General features: G+C 39.2%; 1 protein-coding gene across 6 annotated transcripts in view; it reads right to left on the bottom strand.

Moving 5' to 3' along the window:
* The window catches only part of npas3 (neuronal PAS domain protein 3), a 667,268-nt gene that overhangs the window by 118,357 nt on the left and 530,917 nt on the right, over positions 1-17,994 (bottom strand). For 5 of the 6 annotated variants that reach the window (XM_078406528.1, XM_078406529.1, XM_078406530.1 and 2 more), the window contains one exon: positions 6,299-6,473. The exons of the other annotated variant lie outside the window; for it this stretch is intronic. In XM_078406528.1, coding sequence (XP_078262654.1) covers positions 6,299-6,473 — 175 coding nt within the window. The remainder of the gene's footprint in view (positions 1-6,298; positions 6,474-17,994) is intronic. 6 annotated transcript variants of the gene reach the window in all.

Below are 17,994 nucleotides of genomic sequence, written 5' to 3'. Positions count from 1 at the left end.
CGCCTCCTCCATGGGGGCAAAACTGCAAAGTTAAGTACGGTGTTCATCAGGTGAAAAGGGTCATGAAGGATGTTGGAGCACAGGCGTCTAAGTAATTGTGTTTGTGCCTTAATGTTATGGGTGAGGCTGCTCCAAAACTAAATCAGGCAATTTTGATACCCGCAGGCATTCAATCTGCTCTGTGCAGCACCATGGTCTAAGTTACTTTGCAATGCCCTTAAATGATTGTTGAATAGGGATTGATCTCATTCCTTGTATCCAGGCATCGTAAAATGTATCAGGAGTGTAGTGCTGTCTGAAAATTTGGTCAGATTTCCAGAGCGATGCAAAAACAACCCAGAAATTGTTGTTGTGTAGGAAGGAACTGCAGATGTTGGTTTAAACCGAAGATAGACACAAAAAGCTGGAGTAACTCAGCGGGTCAGGCAGCATCTCTGGAGAAAAGGAATAGGTGATGTTTCGGGTCAAAACGTCCTGAAACGTCACCTATTCCTTTTCTCCAAAGATGCTGTCAGACCCGCTGAGTTACTCCAGCCTTTTGTGTCTATCTTCGGAAATTGTTGTTACTGGGTGCAGTTCTGATACATCCAGTTTCAATTTTACAACCCGAACAATACACTGCTGTGAAATTCAATTCTTAAGAATAAGTTAGAATTGTTATACCTGCACAGATATGCTAAACAGATAAATACTATTTCCACTGCTTGTGGAAATGAGGCCAAGTGGGAAAAATCTGTTAAAAAAATGATATTTTTTTCAGAAAAAATGGGTTCTACCTAAGAACACTGAAAAAATCTGGTCTACCCCAACAGCTGCTGACGACATTCTACCGCTGCACCATAGGGAGCATCCTAACACATGGCTCCGTATCTCAGCTGCACGGAGGCAGAGAGGAAAGCTCTTCAGCGGGTAGTCCATAGAGCTCAGAGGACCATCGGAACACAGCTACCAGCCTTGGAGAGCATCTACAACACATGATGCCTTAGAAAAGCCACCAGCATCCACAAAGACTCTTCACACCCCTGCAACAGTCTGTTCGAACTTCTACCATCGGGCAGACGATACAAGGCCTTCTACGCCCACACCTCCAGACTCAGGAACAGCTTCATCCCCAGGCCATAGCTGCTATGAACCGGTCCTGCTGAGCCGGATGGTCACATCGCACAGTGAACCGGCACAGATCTACTGCACTTTATTCTGTTTAAAACTGCTCCAATTTGTTTCATTGGGTTGTATAAATTAATACTGACTAGCTAATTAATTTATTGCATCGTATGGGAGGCGCATTCCCAATCTCGTTGTACCCCTCCCTGTACAATGACAATAAAGATACATTGTATTGTATTGCATTGGATTGGATTGTACTGGAAACATTTGGAGATAGAGAGGGCCAGAGAAGTTTGCTCCACAAATGGCAATTGCTACTATTTATTTTTAAATCTACGGTGGATGAATTGTTGATAACCAGAAATTTTAAGGGATATGGGAAAATCATGTACAGGTCCTCTCTGGGTTATGTCAGGGTTCCTTTTCTGAGAACTGTTCATAACCTGATCAGTTCACAAGTCAGGAATTTGTCTGGGAACTGAGTTCCCACACGCAGAAGCCGCTTGCAGAGGCAGGATATACCAGATATTTTAAATCTTGTTTTACCTTTTTTAATGACAATGCTGATATTAACAAATTTAGCCCAAGTTTATCATGGGCTAATAAAGATGTTATTTTCAAAGATTTTACTGCAAACTAGGCTTTAAATGCTATTAATGTTTTTATAAGGGTCACTGCTGCTGGCTCAGACACCATGACTCTAGATAGGGTTCACAAAATGGACATCAATGTGTTAACTAGAATGAATTCTTGTTGGGTTCTATGTGACAAAGTTCCAGCTTAGGTCACGAAATGTCGCCTGCAGCCCTGCAGCAACTGGCAATTCCATCTCCCGGTCTCCCAAATACTCCTGGGATGTACACATTGATCACAAGTAGGGTGTCCATAAACTGGGGACAAGGACTATTGAAGGACTGTCTCAGAATGGCAGAAGAATCTTGAGAGGTGAAATGACCCATCCATTGAGCTATGTTCCCATTATCTATCAAGTTCATCCTGCTCATTATTTGCATGAGTTCCTGGTCTCAGCTGGGTCCCTTGGGTAAAATAGACATGAATCTACTTTAAGAACTGGGAAGTGCTTTGATCTGTGTTTAATTTATAAGTGACATTGTCAAGGAGCAAAGAAGATGTCACCCAGTTGCTTTCTGGCTTGGAGAATTGTGAGTGCGATGGAGGAGAAACTATGCAAAGGAAAACCGGAATACCTACAGAATGTTTAAAAAAACATAAAAATGAGTAATAAAAGACAAAAATACTATTAATAGAATGCAGACACAATCAAAGGGTTCTGGTTTTAAGAACAAAATAAAAATATATCCAAATTTTGAAATTGCGAGATTGTCCTGTGAATGATTGCTATCAATACAATGATACAAATTACATTCCAGGAACCAAGCACTAGTGTTCATACACAAGTGGTTTTGCTCTCTGCCTCTCAAGGCAAAAATTGGTATTTTGTTAAGTTAGCAGAATCCAGATCTGCCCTGTGGTGTTGTTGGGGTTAATTTTGCATAATGAGCCCCACATAAATAGAAACAATACACAGTAAACTAGCATGGTGTAAATTCTCAAATGCAGGAAAAATATATTGTAAGAAATGCAGGAAAAATATAGACCAAAGATAACTTTACCGAAGGACAAGGATATAATAAGGAGAAAATGAAATCTTTAACCAAATGTGACAGCAGTGAAATGAATGAGAATACTATGGAAGGCATACATTTTCAGCTGAAAGTGACATGTGAAATTAAAATGAAATAATTTTCAATTTCTCTTTTAGTTTTCTTGTACACCTTCCAAAGACTTCTGCTAACAGTATTAAAATATGCCAAGAACTGGGCATATAAGAATGGCATAACCTCACTCGCTCTCCAATTTTCTTTCATTTCTTTTGAAAGTAAATAAGTTAGATTTACACTGACCTTCTGATAGTGAGAAGAGCTGCAAATACATGACAGTTAAGTGGGCCAAATATCAGAAATCTGGAGATGACAAACTTATCATCTTTACCAACAATGACTTACTGGTAACCTGTGACATAAAGAGCATAGAAATGTCCAGATTCTGCAAATTGAAAGAACTTTAAACCACAAATGACAATATTAATGCTCTAGTATTATGGCGGCATTGGTGGCACAAATTGTGTTCCAATTTCTGGCAGTTCAGTCGGGAACCCCAAGCCATCTGCCCTTCGTTGATCTAAGTGATTCCGAACCACCTGCTGTAGGTCAGACGCAGGTGTATCTGATTCTTGTTCTGCCATGGACTCAATCCCCAACCTTCATTAAAATTGTAGGTTTAGGTTCAATTATTTGATTATTTTTCTATAGTATATTTTATATGTATATTTTTAATTAACTTACTGTTGTTCAATATATTTTAATGATTTATCTTCAACTAAGCTGTTTTAAAATGTTTCTGAACATCAAATACACATTAAAAACATGCTTTTGATGGTGGTGCTCTGTCAAAGCCTTCAGGTGGCCTTGGGACATGGGCTTAGGTTCCTGAACCTGGAGGTCGATGCAGCCTTGGGGAATTGGACAAGTGGCAAACATGCTGGTTCGAGCATTATCTGGCCCATTGTAATCTCTGTTATTTTTATTGCGATAAATTATCCTTCAGTCATTTTAAGTGGTAACATAAAATATATGTAATATTTGTGTTGAATTGTTTCAAAACTATGAAATAATAGTTTCAAAATTAACATCTTAAAAATGAGAATTTAATATTAAGTAAACTTTTACATTTAATGTCTTAAAATTGCATTCTAGTCTTACTGCAATTTGTACATTTAAATTATAATAAAAAATAGCAATTATTGGGCAAAATATGTTAATCATATAATGCCACGACAAATACGAAAGAATTATTTAGATTTAATACTATTTGATGGAAATAAAAATGCTATGCCCTTCTATCCATTGCTTTTAAGTTTTACGGCAATGAAACAAAACCACAGTTCAATGATGACAAAATGGAATATTTTGCTTAAGAGTATAACATTCCAATAATATGGTCTCTTATACATTGATGCTTTCATTTCTTACCAGATATAAAATATTTATAATTACAAGAGGATTGTTCCATTTGAAAGATTATCAGCTTAATAAAAGGACATGAGCACTGTCATAACAATTAAAAATATATTCTAGATAGTGATATTTTTAAAGAATTCTTTAACGAAGCTTGTTAACTTGAAAGTCGATTAAGATCGATCCATGATTGTTGATTCTAGGTGATCTTCAATTTATGCATTCAAATGTATTTAATAATATGCAACAAACTATGAATCTATATGACCAACTGGCCAGATTTTAGAATTCCTTATCCAACTCTGCTACTACTATATAGTACAAAAAAGATACAGAAAATACACAACTCTGATTTCAAATTGTGGAATTACATACTGATTTCACATGGAACTGAATTAAATAAAATAGTTGCAAGAAAGATGTGCGACTATTGTCTATTTATGCCATATACGTTAAAATAATGTCTATTCAAGCAATAGTCAATGCCAGTCTTCTCCACCTATGAATACCGAAGGTTGAATGCTGATACTGATATGTGCTCAGTCTTAATACATCAGCCTATCTTGAATTCCACAATATAGCACACACAAAGGGTTATTGTTACTGTTTGATCTTCACCTTATGAATATTGAAGAAGCACAAACTATCAAGATGGAAATATCATATTACAATGAAGCTGGTGATTATTCCTGAGCCACAGCAACTTGAATAGAAGGCAAACTTTAAAACTGTGCAGCTTTTGCATTTATCACAGTTTTTTGTGTTGGACATGGTCAATTTATTGCTTTGTTGAAATGATGCCAATTACTTGAATGCATTATCAAAAGACCTTACATTTTTTGATGTAAAGAATTTCTGGAGATGAATCTGAGCCACTGGGAATCAAACTAAACTGTACTAAGCCCTCTATTCTGAGCACAAACTTAACTGTTTAGACATATTCAGGTTTCAATGAACTTCCTTAGGTCAATCAGTTTGGTATCTTAACAATGGAATCATTGACTTGCACAATTCATGGGAGAAAAATGCATTACATATCTCCAGACAGACAAATGGGCCCACACACACACTCGTATCCTTGACAACATATAGGTAAAGAATATCTCATAAATTCCTCTGAATGCAGAATGCACTAAGTTGTGAGATAGATATCCCTGAGTGGCTTTGTGTTAGCAGTGCAGTACAAGAAAATGAATGCTGTATTAAATTTTCCATGCCTTCTTTAGTACAATAATGATTTCCCAAGTAAGCAAACAGATCTTAGACTCTTAATCAGACCTCTCATTAAATTCTCCACCTCCTTCTCCTGAGAAAATTCACAATTTAAACTGCTCCAGCTTTTGTTCATACACTCTGGTCCACAAGTGTATGAAATATCTACTTTAAAAAAAGTACGGATAGGGCAAAACACAAATGTGGAACTTCAATTAATTTAAAGCCCCAATCAGTGAAGAATAAATCCTTAGCAGATCTAATTACCAGAGCTCTCAGTGGACCTAGACAGACCAGCCAATCTTCCTGCTGTTTGAACAGCTTGATGAACTAAGGGACTGATGGATATCAAATCATTTTGTTTAATTTATAAATGGATTTTCCCCTAATACTTAAATTATCATCAGTACAACACCATCAAAATGGGAACATCCTGAATGCAAAGTCTATAAGGAATCTGGAAAGAATCCCAATGAGCAATGTTGCTTCAGTTCATTCCCCCAAGATTCATCTAATTAAACAGTGAGGGGGCAAATCTGTATAAAATTACTGCACAGTCAAACTTGTATCCCTGGCTGGTAGTCGCAAACAGCATAAAGATTCAATTAAAAAATAAAACAAAAAGTACAGCTATCAACCATGCTAAATATGAATGTCACAAATAACACATAGCTTTCTGTGCCAAAAACAAAGTACTCCAAATTATATTGGAAATCCCTAAATTGGTAAAATGTTAATTTTTAATGGTCTTAATTTAGATCAATTTATTTGACTTGTTTAGTTAAATTAACAGGATTGCCCAATCACACATTGAATATTTCAGCAGTAATATTAACTATTAACTATCCATATTTCCCCCTGGTCTTCACATCTGTAAATAGAGCTCAATCATTTCAAAGGTCTTGCCCTCAACCTTGCCCCTTTCTGTTTGAAATTCCCACCTGACTCGGGGGTCTCAGACTGTGAGGACGAAGATGCTGAGCTGGCTCCATCCTCTGCGGTACCCTGAGAGAGAATGCCTCGCCCTGGGGGAAGTTTCATGCCCAGTTGCTCTGCCATCTCCACATGGTCTCCCGGGTGGACATAATCAAACACACTGCTGCCTGTCAGTTCCACCTGAGGGGGCAGAAGTTAAAGTCTAATGTCAGCATTCACTTTACAATCAAATCCACAGTACTTAGAACGTAATGACTAATAGTTGTTACCTTTGAATTACTGAACTATGATAGAATATATTTTGCTGACTTTAACACAGAACTTTGGTAATCACATTTAGATCGTATTTTTAGTACACTGATTTATTAATCTTATTAATCCAATAACCAACAACAAAATTCAAAAGGTGGATTAATGAACAAGTTCTTTTTGGTTATCATAATTTCATGTAAATAAATTGCAAAATTGATTTTCCATCTTTAAAATGATATAAACACAAACCTTATTAGTATATTTTATAGGGAATAATTTAGGAGATTTAAATTAGTTATTAAGCAGAATAATTCATCAATACAAATTAATGGTGAGATACTCATTCAAGAGCAGTGCATTCATTAGTTAACTTGAAACTACTTCCCTGTTCTGGTTGAAAGGATTATCTTGAGTAACACTTGTAAATTATACCAGTTAGATAATTTTCACAGCAAACACAAATATAGTAATTTTGCCTTCACTTTTAATGCACTCTTTTCAATTGGCTACTGTTACATAGCTTTTGAATTGTAGACTTCTAATCTGATGCAATAAATACAAATTAGACACCATCTTTCCATACATATTTTTCAGTAGTAAATATCTTTCCCATAGTATATACCCGCTGAGAACAATAACCTTATATTTCTTTTCCATATTTATCAGCTTTATTGCAACATATCATTAAAATATTCTAAGGATTATTGTCAGTCATAAAATATTTCTTACAGAAACCATTGCATTAGTTTGGCTGCAAATCCATGTCATATAGTTTGACATATTTGCTATCATAACATCGTGTTATCAACCATTAACAACTGTATGTTTATAGGTATCTTAAATGAATAACTGCTTCACTGAATACACATAAATTGTAGTATAATAATTTTGCCTTAAGTTGAAATGCTCCAAGTCAATGTTGCTGTAATTACTGAATTATTGTAATCAAAGTTACTGTGAGTAGAGTTTTTCTTAAATCTCTTTATTTTTGTTTAATAGTATTTCCCGTACAATTTATAGATTATGTACTTTTGAGCACTGGCATCCCTCAAATTCTTGCTCAATGTGAGAATTTTACATAGGTGTGATCATTTAATAATAAGGAAGGAATGAAAATCATAATCGGTCCTGAAGGTCAGTTAAAAATTATTGAGATAGAATGCCATCAAATATTATTATTGCTCCCAAACGCTGCACCAACGTAATAACAAAGCAACAGCAAAACCATCACAATTATTGTCACAATGTGTTCTGGTACAATAGTCTTCAATGAATATTTGAGCAGTAGGAGTTTCTGTTTCACTCTGATTATTTTTCACTGATAAATTGTCCTGGGTGAGGCAGCTTTAATTCATTCTTCCTGCAGATCTTTTTATGACCAAAGCAAAATGACATTTCTAAGATGATGTGCAAGTTTCACATTCGGACATATTATTAAAAGAAAAACAAGTCTATAATTACGTATATACCTTGCTGTTTTACGAAGCTCCCAGTTTGGTATTAACATTAGAAAAATATTACATGTTAATACAATGAGGTGGAGGTAAAAAAGTTCAATGCATTTTGAATGCTTGTAGTTGGTCACATTTCTAATAGAAATACATTGAAATTTTGTGGTGAATATAGAATATAGAATGTAGAACTAAGGTCGCAGCAAATCAAAGTGAAGATTATTAGAAAGCAACAATTTGAACAATATTTCCATCTTCAGAAAAAGAAACATCAATTCTTTTGTCACAACCAAAAAATGTGATTTTCTATAAATAGCTATAAACGGTATGGCAAAAAAAACCAATTAATGTATTTGTTTTTTCCATCCTGGTAAAAAGGTTCTGTCTACCATATCGATGCCTCTCATAATTTTGATATACTTCTATCAGGTCTCGTCACAACCTCTGGTGTTTCAGAGCAAACAGTCCAAGTCTGTCCAACCTCATCCTGTATCTACTACCCCCTGATCCAAGCATCATTCTGGTAAACCTCCTCCACACCCTGTCCAAAGCCTCGACATACTTCCTGTATGGAGCAACCAGAACTGCACACAGTACTCCAAATGCAGCCTAACCAAAGTCCTATAAAGCTGCAGCATGACTTCCTGACTCTTACACTCAATACCCCAATCTATGCAAGCAAGCAGATCTTTTGTCTTCTTTACCACTCTATCTATTTGTGTTGCTAATTTCAGGAAATTATGGACTTGGACTCCAAAGTCCCTCTGACCAATGATGTTAAGGGTCCTGGTATTAACTGTTTACTCTCTCCTTACATTCAACCTCCCAAAGGGCAACACCCCACACTTGCTTGGGTTAAACTTCATCTGCCATTTCTCACCCATTTCTGCAAACAGATCTATATCCTACTGTATCTTATGACATCACTATCTGCTGATCCTCCAATTTTGGTGTTGTCGGTAAACGTACTCACCAGGCCATCTACATTTACATCTAGGTCATTTATATATATCACAAACAGCAGAGGTCCCAGCACAGATCACAGTGGAGCTCCACTGATCATGGACCCCCAGCCAGAATGTCTATCTTCCACCTCAACTCGTTGTCTTCAATTAATAAGCCAATTCTGAAATCCATCTAACTAAATCATAGCGGATCCCATACATCTTAATCTTCTGGATTAGCCAACCACGAGGGGACTCATCAAAAGCCTTACTAAAATCCATGTAAACAACATCCACCACCGTACCTTCATCATTCTCCTTTGTCACCTCCTCAAAAAATTCAATCAAGTTAGTGAGACACAACCTGCCACTTACAAAGCCATGCTGGCTATCCCTAATTAACCTATTCTGTTCCAAATGGGAGTAAATTCCATCTCAAAGACCTTCAAGGTCGGCAGAGGAGCAGCAGGTGAAGGAGTGAATGCGGGGATTGGCTGAGAAAGTACTCTCTTGGGGAGTTTTTCAGTGTTTTTTCAGGAGCGGGTGATTTAAAAACCGGCCGGGGCCAGCCTTCAAAACACATACCCTCAAGGTCGGCAGAGGAACGGCAAGTGAAGGCGTGTGGGGATTGGCTGAGAAGGGGAGTGGCCTGTCGGGGAGCGGCCTTGTCGGGAAAGTGCCTTGTGAGAAAAGTGCGAGTCTTTGGCGCGAGAGTCTTGTGAGAAAAGTGCGAGTCTTTGGCTCGAGAGTCTTCGGTGAGGAGGCTCAGGGAGGAGACTATGCCAAAAGTTGGAGAGGGTGGGACGCAGTGAGGAAATGACAGGTAAGCTGATTCAGTGTGATGCTTGCAGGATGTGGGAGATCAGGGACACTGATGGAGCCTCTGGCTCCATCAGTGAAAAGTGTGTCCAGGTTCAGCTCCTGAAGGACCGTGTTGGGGCACTGCAGAGGCAACTGGATGATCTCAGGATCATCCGAGAAAACGAGAGTTTCCTGGACAGGACCTACAGCGAGATCGTCACACCGAAGATACCGGAGGAGAGAAGGTGAGTGACGATGAGGAAGGGAAGGAAGCTTGGAGCATAGGAGACCCCGGGGCATGTACCCCTTGAAAACAGGTTCACCCTTGTTGAAGCTGTCGGGACTGAAGACACTGCCATTCTGAGTGGCAGACATGTCTGCGAGTCAAAACGTGGCGCTGAGGCAAAGTTGAAGAGACCGACGTCAGGCAGAGCCGTGGAAGTAGCGGACTCCATAGTGAGAGGTACAGACAAGGGTTTTTGCGGCCACAGGCGGGATTCCAGGATGGTGTGTTGCCTCCCTGGTGCCAGGGTCCTGGACATCACGGACCAATTGCAGTGCATCCTCAAGGGTGAAAGTGAGCAGCCCGAAGTGGTAGTGCATATCGGAACAAATGATGTCGCGAAGAAGAGGAAAGAGATTCTGCAGCGTGACTTTAGAGAGCTCGGAAGAAGCTGAAAAGCTGGACCTCCAGTTTCTTCAGTTTGCTTCCAGTTCCTCATGCTGGTGAGGGCAGGAACAGGGAGATAGGCGATCTGAATTTGTGGCTGAGGAGCTGGTGCAGGGAGCAGGGATTAAGATTCTTTAGATTTTAGATTTAGAGATACAGCGCAGAGACAGGCCCTTCGGCCCACTGGGTCCGCGCCGCCCAGCGATCCCCGCACACTAACACTATCCTACACCCACTAGGGACAATTTTTAAAAAACATTTGCCCAGCCAATTAACCTACATACCTGTACGTCTTTGGAGTGTGGGAGGAAACCGAAGATCTCGGAGAAAACCCACGCAGGTCACGGGGAGAACGTACAAACTCCGTAGACCACTGGGATCTGATTTTGGGGTAAGGGTGAATTGTACAAAAGGGACGGGTTGCACCTTAACAGGCGGGTGACCAGCATTCTGGCAGGCAGGTTTGCCACTGCTACATGGGTGGGTTTAAACTAAATAGTGGTGGTGAGGAGACGAATTGGAAATACAAGGATGTAGTTAAAGGGAATGAGAGTAAAGGAAAAGTTAAGAAAGACACCAGAATTACGGGGCAGAAAGCTCACAAAGGGATAGGAGAGTATGGCCAAGTGAAGTAGGAATCGATGTGAAAGGTGAGGTGAGTAATGGATTAAAAGTATTATATTTGAATGCACAGAGTATAAGAATTAAAGTGGATGAGCTTGAGGCTCGGTTAGAGATTGGTAGATATGACATTGTGGGGATTACAGAGACATGGCTGCAGGGGGATTGGGCCTGTGAATTGAATATTCAGGGTTATACATCTTACAGAAAGGACAGGTAGGTGGGTAGAGGAGGTGGGTTAGCTCTGTTGGTGAGGGATGAAATTCAGTCCCTTGTGAGGTGTGACATTGGGACTGACGATGTAGTCACTGTGGATAGAATTGAGGAATTGTAAAGGTAAGAAGACACTCATGGGAGATATCTACAGGCCCCCAAACAGTAGCCTGGATACAGGATGCAAGTTGCAGCAGGAGTTAAATTTGGCATGTAACAAAGGTAATGCCACGGTGGTTATGGGAGATTTCAATATGCAGGTAGACTGGGAAAATCAGGTTGGTTTTGGACCCCAAGAACGGGAGTTTGTAGAGTGGCTATGATTCTTAGAGCAGCTTGTACTGGAGCCTACCAGAGAGAAGGCAATTCTGGATTTAGTGTTGTCCAATGAATCAGATTAAATAAGGGAATTCAAGGTAAAGGAACCGCTTGGAGGTAGTGACCATAATATGATTAGTTTTAATCTGCAATTTGAGAGGGAGAAGGTTAAACCAGGAATGTCATTGTAGCAGTTGAACAAATGGACTATGAAGGCATGAGAGAGGAGCTGGCCAAGGTCGAATGGAAAGGGATCCCAGCAGGAATGACGGTGGAACAGCAGCGGCAGGAATTTCTGGGCATAATCCAGAAGGTGCAGGATCGTTGCATTCCAAAGAGGAAGAAAGATTCTAAGGGGAGTAAGAGGCAACCGTGGCTGACAAGGGAAGTTAGGGATGGAATAAAACTAAGAGAAAAGGTGTATAACATAGCAAAGAGTAGTGGGAAGCCAGAGGACTGGGAAACTTTCAAAGGTCAACAGAAAGTAACAAAAAGGACAATACGAGGTGAAAAGATGAAGTAAGAGAGTCAGCTGGCCAAGAATATAAAGAAGGATAGTAAAAGCTTCTTTAGGTATGTTAAGAGAAAAAGATTAGTAAAGACAAATGTGGGTCCTTTGAAGGCAGGACCAGGTGAAATTATTATGGGGAACAAGGAAATGGCAGAAGAGTTGAACAGGTACTTTGATTCTGTCTTCACGAATGAAGACACAAACTATCTCCCAGATGTACTAGAGGACAGAGGATCTAGGGAGACAGAGGAGCTGAAGAAATTTGCATTAGGCAAAAAATAGTATTGGGTAGACTGATGGGACTGAAGGCTGATAAATACCCAGGGCCTGATGGTCTGCATCCCAGGGTACTCAAGGAGGTGGCTCTAGAAATTGTGGACACATTGGTGATAATTTTCCAATGTTCCATAGATTCCGGATCAGTTCCTGTGGATTGGAGGGTAGCTAATTGGAGGAGCAAAGAGGTCCTTCTACAGTTGTACCGGGCCCTGGTGAGACCGCACCTGGAGTACTGTGTGCAGTTTTGGTCTCCAAATTTGAGGAAGGATATTCTTGCTATTGAGGGCGTGCAGCGTAGGTTCACTAGGTTAATTCCCGGAATGGCGGGGCTGTCGTATGTTGAAAGGCTGGAGCAATTAGGCTTGTATACACTGGAATTTAGAAGGATGAGGGGGGATCTTATTGAAACATATAAGATAATTAGGGGATTGGACACATTAGAGGCAGGAAACATGTTCCCAATGTTGGGGGAGTCCAGAACAAGGGGTCACAGTTTAAGAATAAGGGGTAGGCCATTTAGAACGGAGATGAGGAAGAACTTTTTCAGTCAGAGAGTGGTGAAGGTGTGGAATTCTCTGCCTCAGAAGGCAGTGGAGGCCAGTTCGTTGGATGCTTTCAAGAGAGAGCTGGATAGAGCTCTTAAAGATAGCGGAGTGAGGGGGTATGGGGAGAAGGCAGGAACGGGGTACTGATTGAGAGTGATCAGCCATGATCGTATTGAATGGTGGTGCTGGCTCGAAGGGCTGAATGGCCTACTCCTGCACCTATTGTCTATTGTCTAATGTTTCCCACTTTTCAAGAAAGGAGTGAGAGAGAAAACGGAGAATTATAGACCAGTTAGCCTGACATCGGTGGTGGGGAAGATGCTGGAGTCAATTATTAAAGAAGTAACAACGTCGCATTTGGATAGCAGTAAAAGGATTGGTCCAACTCAGCATGGATTTATGAAGGGGAAATCCTGCTTGACTAATCTTCTGGAATGTTTTGAGGATGTGACAAGTAAAATGGACGAAGGAGAGCCAGTGGATGTAGTGTATCTGGACTTTCAGAAAACCTTTGATAAGGTCCCACACAGGAGATTAGTAGGCAAAATTAGAGCACATGGTATTGGGGGTAGGATATTGACATGGATAGAGAATTGGCTGGCAGACAGGAAACAAAGAGTAGGAATAAACGGGTTCCTGTCAGAATGGCAGACAGTGGTGAGTGGAGTGCTGCAAGGCTCTGTGCTGGGGCCGCAACTATTTACAATATATATTAATGATTAAATGATGGGATTAAAAGCATGATGGGATTAAAATGCATGGCAGATGCAGTATAATGTCGATAAATGTGAGGTTATCCACTTTGGCAGCAAGAACAAGGAGGCAGATTATTATCTCGATGGTATCAGATTAGGAAAAAGGGAAGTGCAACGAGACCTGGGTGTCCTTATATACCAGTCACTGAAAGTATACATGCGGGTACAGCAGGCAGTGAAGAAGTTAATGGCATGTTGGCCTTCATAATGAGAGGATTTGAGTATAGGAGTAAAGAGGTCCTTCTGCAGTTGTACAGGGCCCTGGTGAGACCACATCTGGAGTATTGTGTGCAGTTTTGGTCTCCTAATTTGAGGAAGGACATCGTTGATATTGAGGCAGAGCGGCATAGGTTTACGAGGTTAATCCCCGGGATGGAGGGACTGTCATATGAGGAAAAATTGGAAAGATTGGGCTTGTATTCACTGGAATTTAGAAGGATGAGAGGGGATCTTATAGAAACATATAAAATTATAAAAGGACTGGACAAGCTAGATGCAGGAAAAATGTTCCCAATGTTGGGGGAGTCCAGAACCAGGGGCCACAGTCAAAGAATAAAGGGGAGGCCATTTAAAACTGAGATAAGGAAAAACATTTTCACCTAGAGAGTTGTGAATTTGTGGAATTCTCTGCCACAGAAGGCAGTAGAGGCCCATTCACTGGATGAATTTAAAAGAGAGTGAGATAGAGCTCTCGGGGCTAGCAGAATCAAGGGATGTGGGGAGAAGTCAGGCACGGGTTACTGATTGTGGATGATCAGCCATGATCACAATGAATGGCGGTGCTGGCTCAAAGGGCCAAATGGCCTCCTCCTGCACCTATTTTCTACGTTTCTATATTTTCTATGTTTCTATGAAGAATTCTCTCCAATAGTTTTCCTACCACTGATGTGAGGGTCTCCAGCGTATAGTTCTCTGGATTCTCTCTACTTGCTTTCTTTAACAAAGGAACAACGTTAGTCAGTTTCCGGTCCTCCAGGACCTGTGACTAGAGAAAAAAGAAAAATCCTCATAAAGGAGCCCAAAATCTCTTTTCTTGCCTTCCTCGATAACCTCTATAGTCCATCAGGCACTGGGGTCTTCAATGGCTCTGGGGACCATCTGCCATATCTCTGCCCTTTTCTGTAGCTGATCCACATCCCAGTGTATACCTTGACAACCTTCCTCACGGTCCACGACCCCAGCAATCTTGGTGTCATTAGAAAGCACCTGCAGTGTTTCCAACCTTTGTAATATCTTTCTCTTGGATGCAGAAATCTTTTGTCAGGAGGTGAATCACTGACTGCAGGAACGTTCACCTGTACTTGTAACCACTGTATTTACATGGCTGGCAACGGTGACCTCCAGAACGTTGGTGGTGTGGATTCAGCTATAGAAATGGCATTAAATATCAAGGGTAGGTGATTAGACACGCTTGATGGAAATGGTCATTGTACAGTAACCTTTCTACCATGGTGGTTCACTACCACTTCTCAACATCTGCTGGAAGGTTGTCTGTATCTTGCTGCATCTGCATGTGAATGCGTCATCTGCTTAGAAGTTGCAAATGGAATTGATCATGTGAAATTGCGTAAATTGATTGTGATAATTCCCTCTTCGGAACATATTGAAGGAAGGTCATTGATGAAGCAGTTGAAGATAGTTGTGCCAAGGATAGTGCCTCTCAGAAATTCTTGCAGTGATATCCTGAAGTTGGGCCGATTGACCCTCAACAACCACAATAATCTTCCTATACACAATGTATGACTCTAACCATTGTGCTGTGATACTTGTACAAAACTGTATTTCACTTTACCTCGGTAATGTGACAAATAATGTGTCATACCACACCATGCCATCAAGTAAAAAGAAAAGAAAGAAATACTGATGCTCATTGACTTCAGTTTTAACAAAGCTGAACAGATGTCACACTTTCACAAAGGCAGGCACTCATACCACAGCTCTTTGATCCATGTTTGAACCCAAGCTATAGGGAGGTCTGGAAAGTAAGGCAAAATGGGCAGGAAATCTGTTCCTGCAGATTACACTCACTCCCGAAACGGTCCAATGTTACATAGTATATTAGTATATGCTACTAAAACACTTTTAATGCGATTAGAATTGTTGGGATTTGAGATAAAGCGTCACAGAATTGAGTGAATGCCTGTTCAGATAAAGAGAGGAATCTTATATCCAATTTCTTGATTGGCATACTAATGATCAGGATTTTATAAATCTTTGTAATTCTTCATTGCTCAACATGTCACAATAGCATGACAAAAATTTAACGAAGTGAATTTTATCTTCTAGAGCCAAATCAGAATTATTATTTCCAAGAATGCGTCATTCAATTAGCATTAACAAACTTTAGCTGTGCAGTTGTGAAACAGCAGTGCTCAATTAAGCAGTTTTAAGATATAACTAATTACTCTTATCTATTTTTAAATGGCCATATTGTCTCAGCTACAAAAATATAAAACACATGCACATGTGAGCTGCAAATATCAAGCTATCTTTTGGTTTCATAATTTTTGGATACCACAATTCTTTTTCATATATCCCTTGCAAATTGTGTTTAGCTCGGTGTAATCTGCTAGAATTTATAAAAACTCAGAAAACAATCACTGGCACAAAACTGCGATAAGGTTTTGGTTTTGTCTGGCTAGACACGATAATGACTGGCCAAAATCTCTGCGTCTTTGACTGAGTTTGCTGACCAAATAAATGAATAATTCTGAATGGTTCAAAAACAAAGACAAATAGTTTCTAAAGAAAGCATGTATTTTACTGAATATATTTAACATTAAATTACTGTAATCTAAAAAAGAACATATTTATAAACACAGTTCCTTCAAGAAATTAGAAAAAAATTCAAATATTTGCTCAATCTTGAATTAGAATCTTGCTTTTTGACTTTGTTTTTCTCTTTAATAAGAGAACTTACACAAATTTATCATTTAAAATAATTTCTTTTTAATTAGCATCAAATATACTTTAAAGTCTGCTGGGAGGAAGCTGAATAAAAGAACTTTAAGAAACAAGTTTAACTGAGTTAGGAAAAGGAATCAGCAGATCAATTGCAGTTTCTATTAGCAAGATAAATGTTCAATAAAGTACTCGGGAATAAATCTAAATGATATAACAGGTCTGACCCAATTCATTGGAGTATAAGCAGGAGACTGCTACATTAAAACAATGCATTTGGCTGGTATCTAGTTTGGTCATAAAGTACAATATCGAGATTCAATCAAAGAGAATGGAAATATAGAAAGATTAGTTTACGAGGAATATCTGGCGAAGACAGGCTATTCAAACTTGAGAAGTATGGTCGTTAAGGCAAATCAGATATCAAATGGAATAAAATCAGAACATTATTTCAGGTTAACTATAACAATGGGAAAGAGGGGCACAATGTCAAATTAGCAAATGACAAGTGCAGGACTAATGATGTTAATTTAAATGGTGACCAATGAACAGAATGTATCTCTAGGTAGATTGGTGAAGGTAAAAACCTTGAATTATTTCAGATGAAGGAATGAGGATTAAAATTGTAGATTTGAATGGCTAGGTGCATTAATGAGGATCAGATGCGTTTCATCATCTATATTTATTTATGACATGAGATTCGGACAGTAAAAATATGACAGCTGTTCTGCTGTGAAAATGGCTTGAAGTAATGTTGTTTAAAAGGAGGAAATCTTAGATTCAGCATTTCCTTTCCATCTTACACAAAAGGTTATGTGTCAGACTTCAAGAACTACAGTGTTCTGCATTTTATAGTACAAATGTTAGAAAAGTTTGAAAAATTAGTTGCAGATAAATTGCATTGCATTGATCAGTACTTTGGAATAATTTAATTGAGTCTGAAATTATGAACAAATTAAAAATTGAAAAAACATACTAATTGTCATTTCTATAAATACAAGATCAACATGCTTTGTGAAATGAAGATAATGGCAAAAATGCCAATTACCATCTTTTTGGAATCCAAATGCTCCATAAATTGAGTGGGAATGCATAAACCGCAGACAACTATCAGAACAGAATAAAGATAACTGACAAGCCACCTTGGCATGCATGGTGTTCTTACAAATATATAATACAGCTCCGTAGCACACATACATGGCTGCTTGCTTTTTCCATTGTTCAATCAATTTAAACCACGTAGTGATTTCCTATGTACTGCAAAAGACAGAACACTGCAATATTCATTGCTGAACATCAGCAAGAGGTTTACACAATTTTAATTCTGGACGCTAGAAATGAGACAGGGATCATTCTCTGTCGTTGCTCACAAATACTCAGCTATCTGGTTAGAACTTTGCATTGGAAATGAGTTTCATCAATCTGACTAGGGCAGGGTTA

This window comes from Rhinoraja longicauda, chromosome 10, assembly GCF_053455715.1.
Source record: "Rhinoraja longicauda isolate Sanriku21f chromosome 10, sRhiLon1.1, whole genome shotgun sequence".
NCBI lineage: Eukaryota > Metazoa > Chordata > Chondrichthyes > Rajiformes > Arhynchobatidae > Rhinoraja > Rhinoraja longicauda.
The sequence above is the reverse complement of the archived record's forward strand: the minus strand, read 5'-3'. Positions and strand labels throughout refer to the sequence as shown.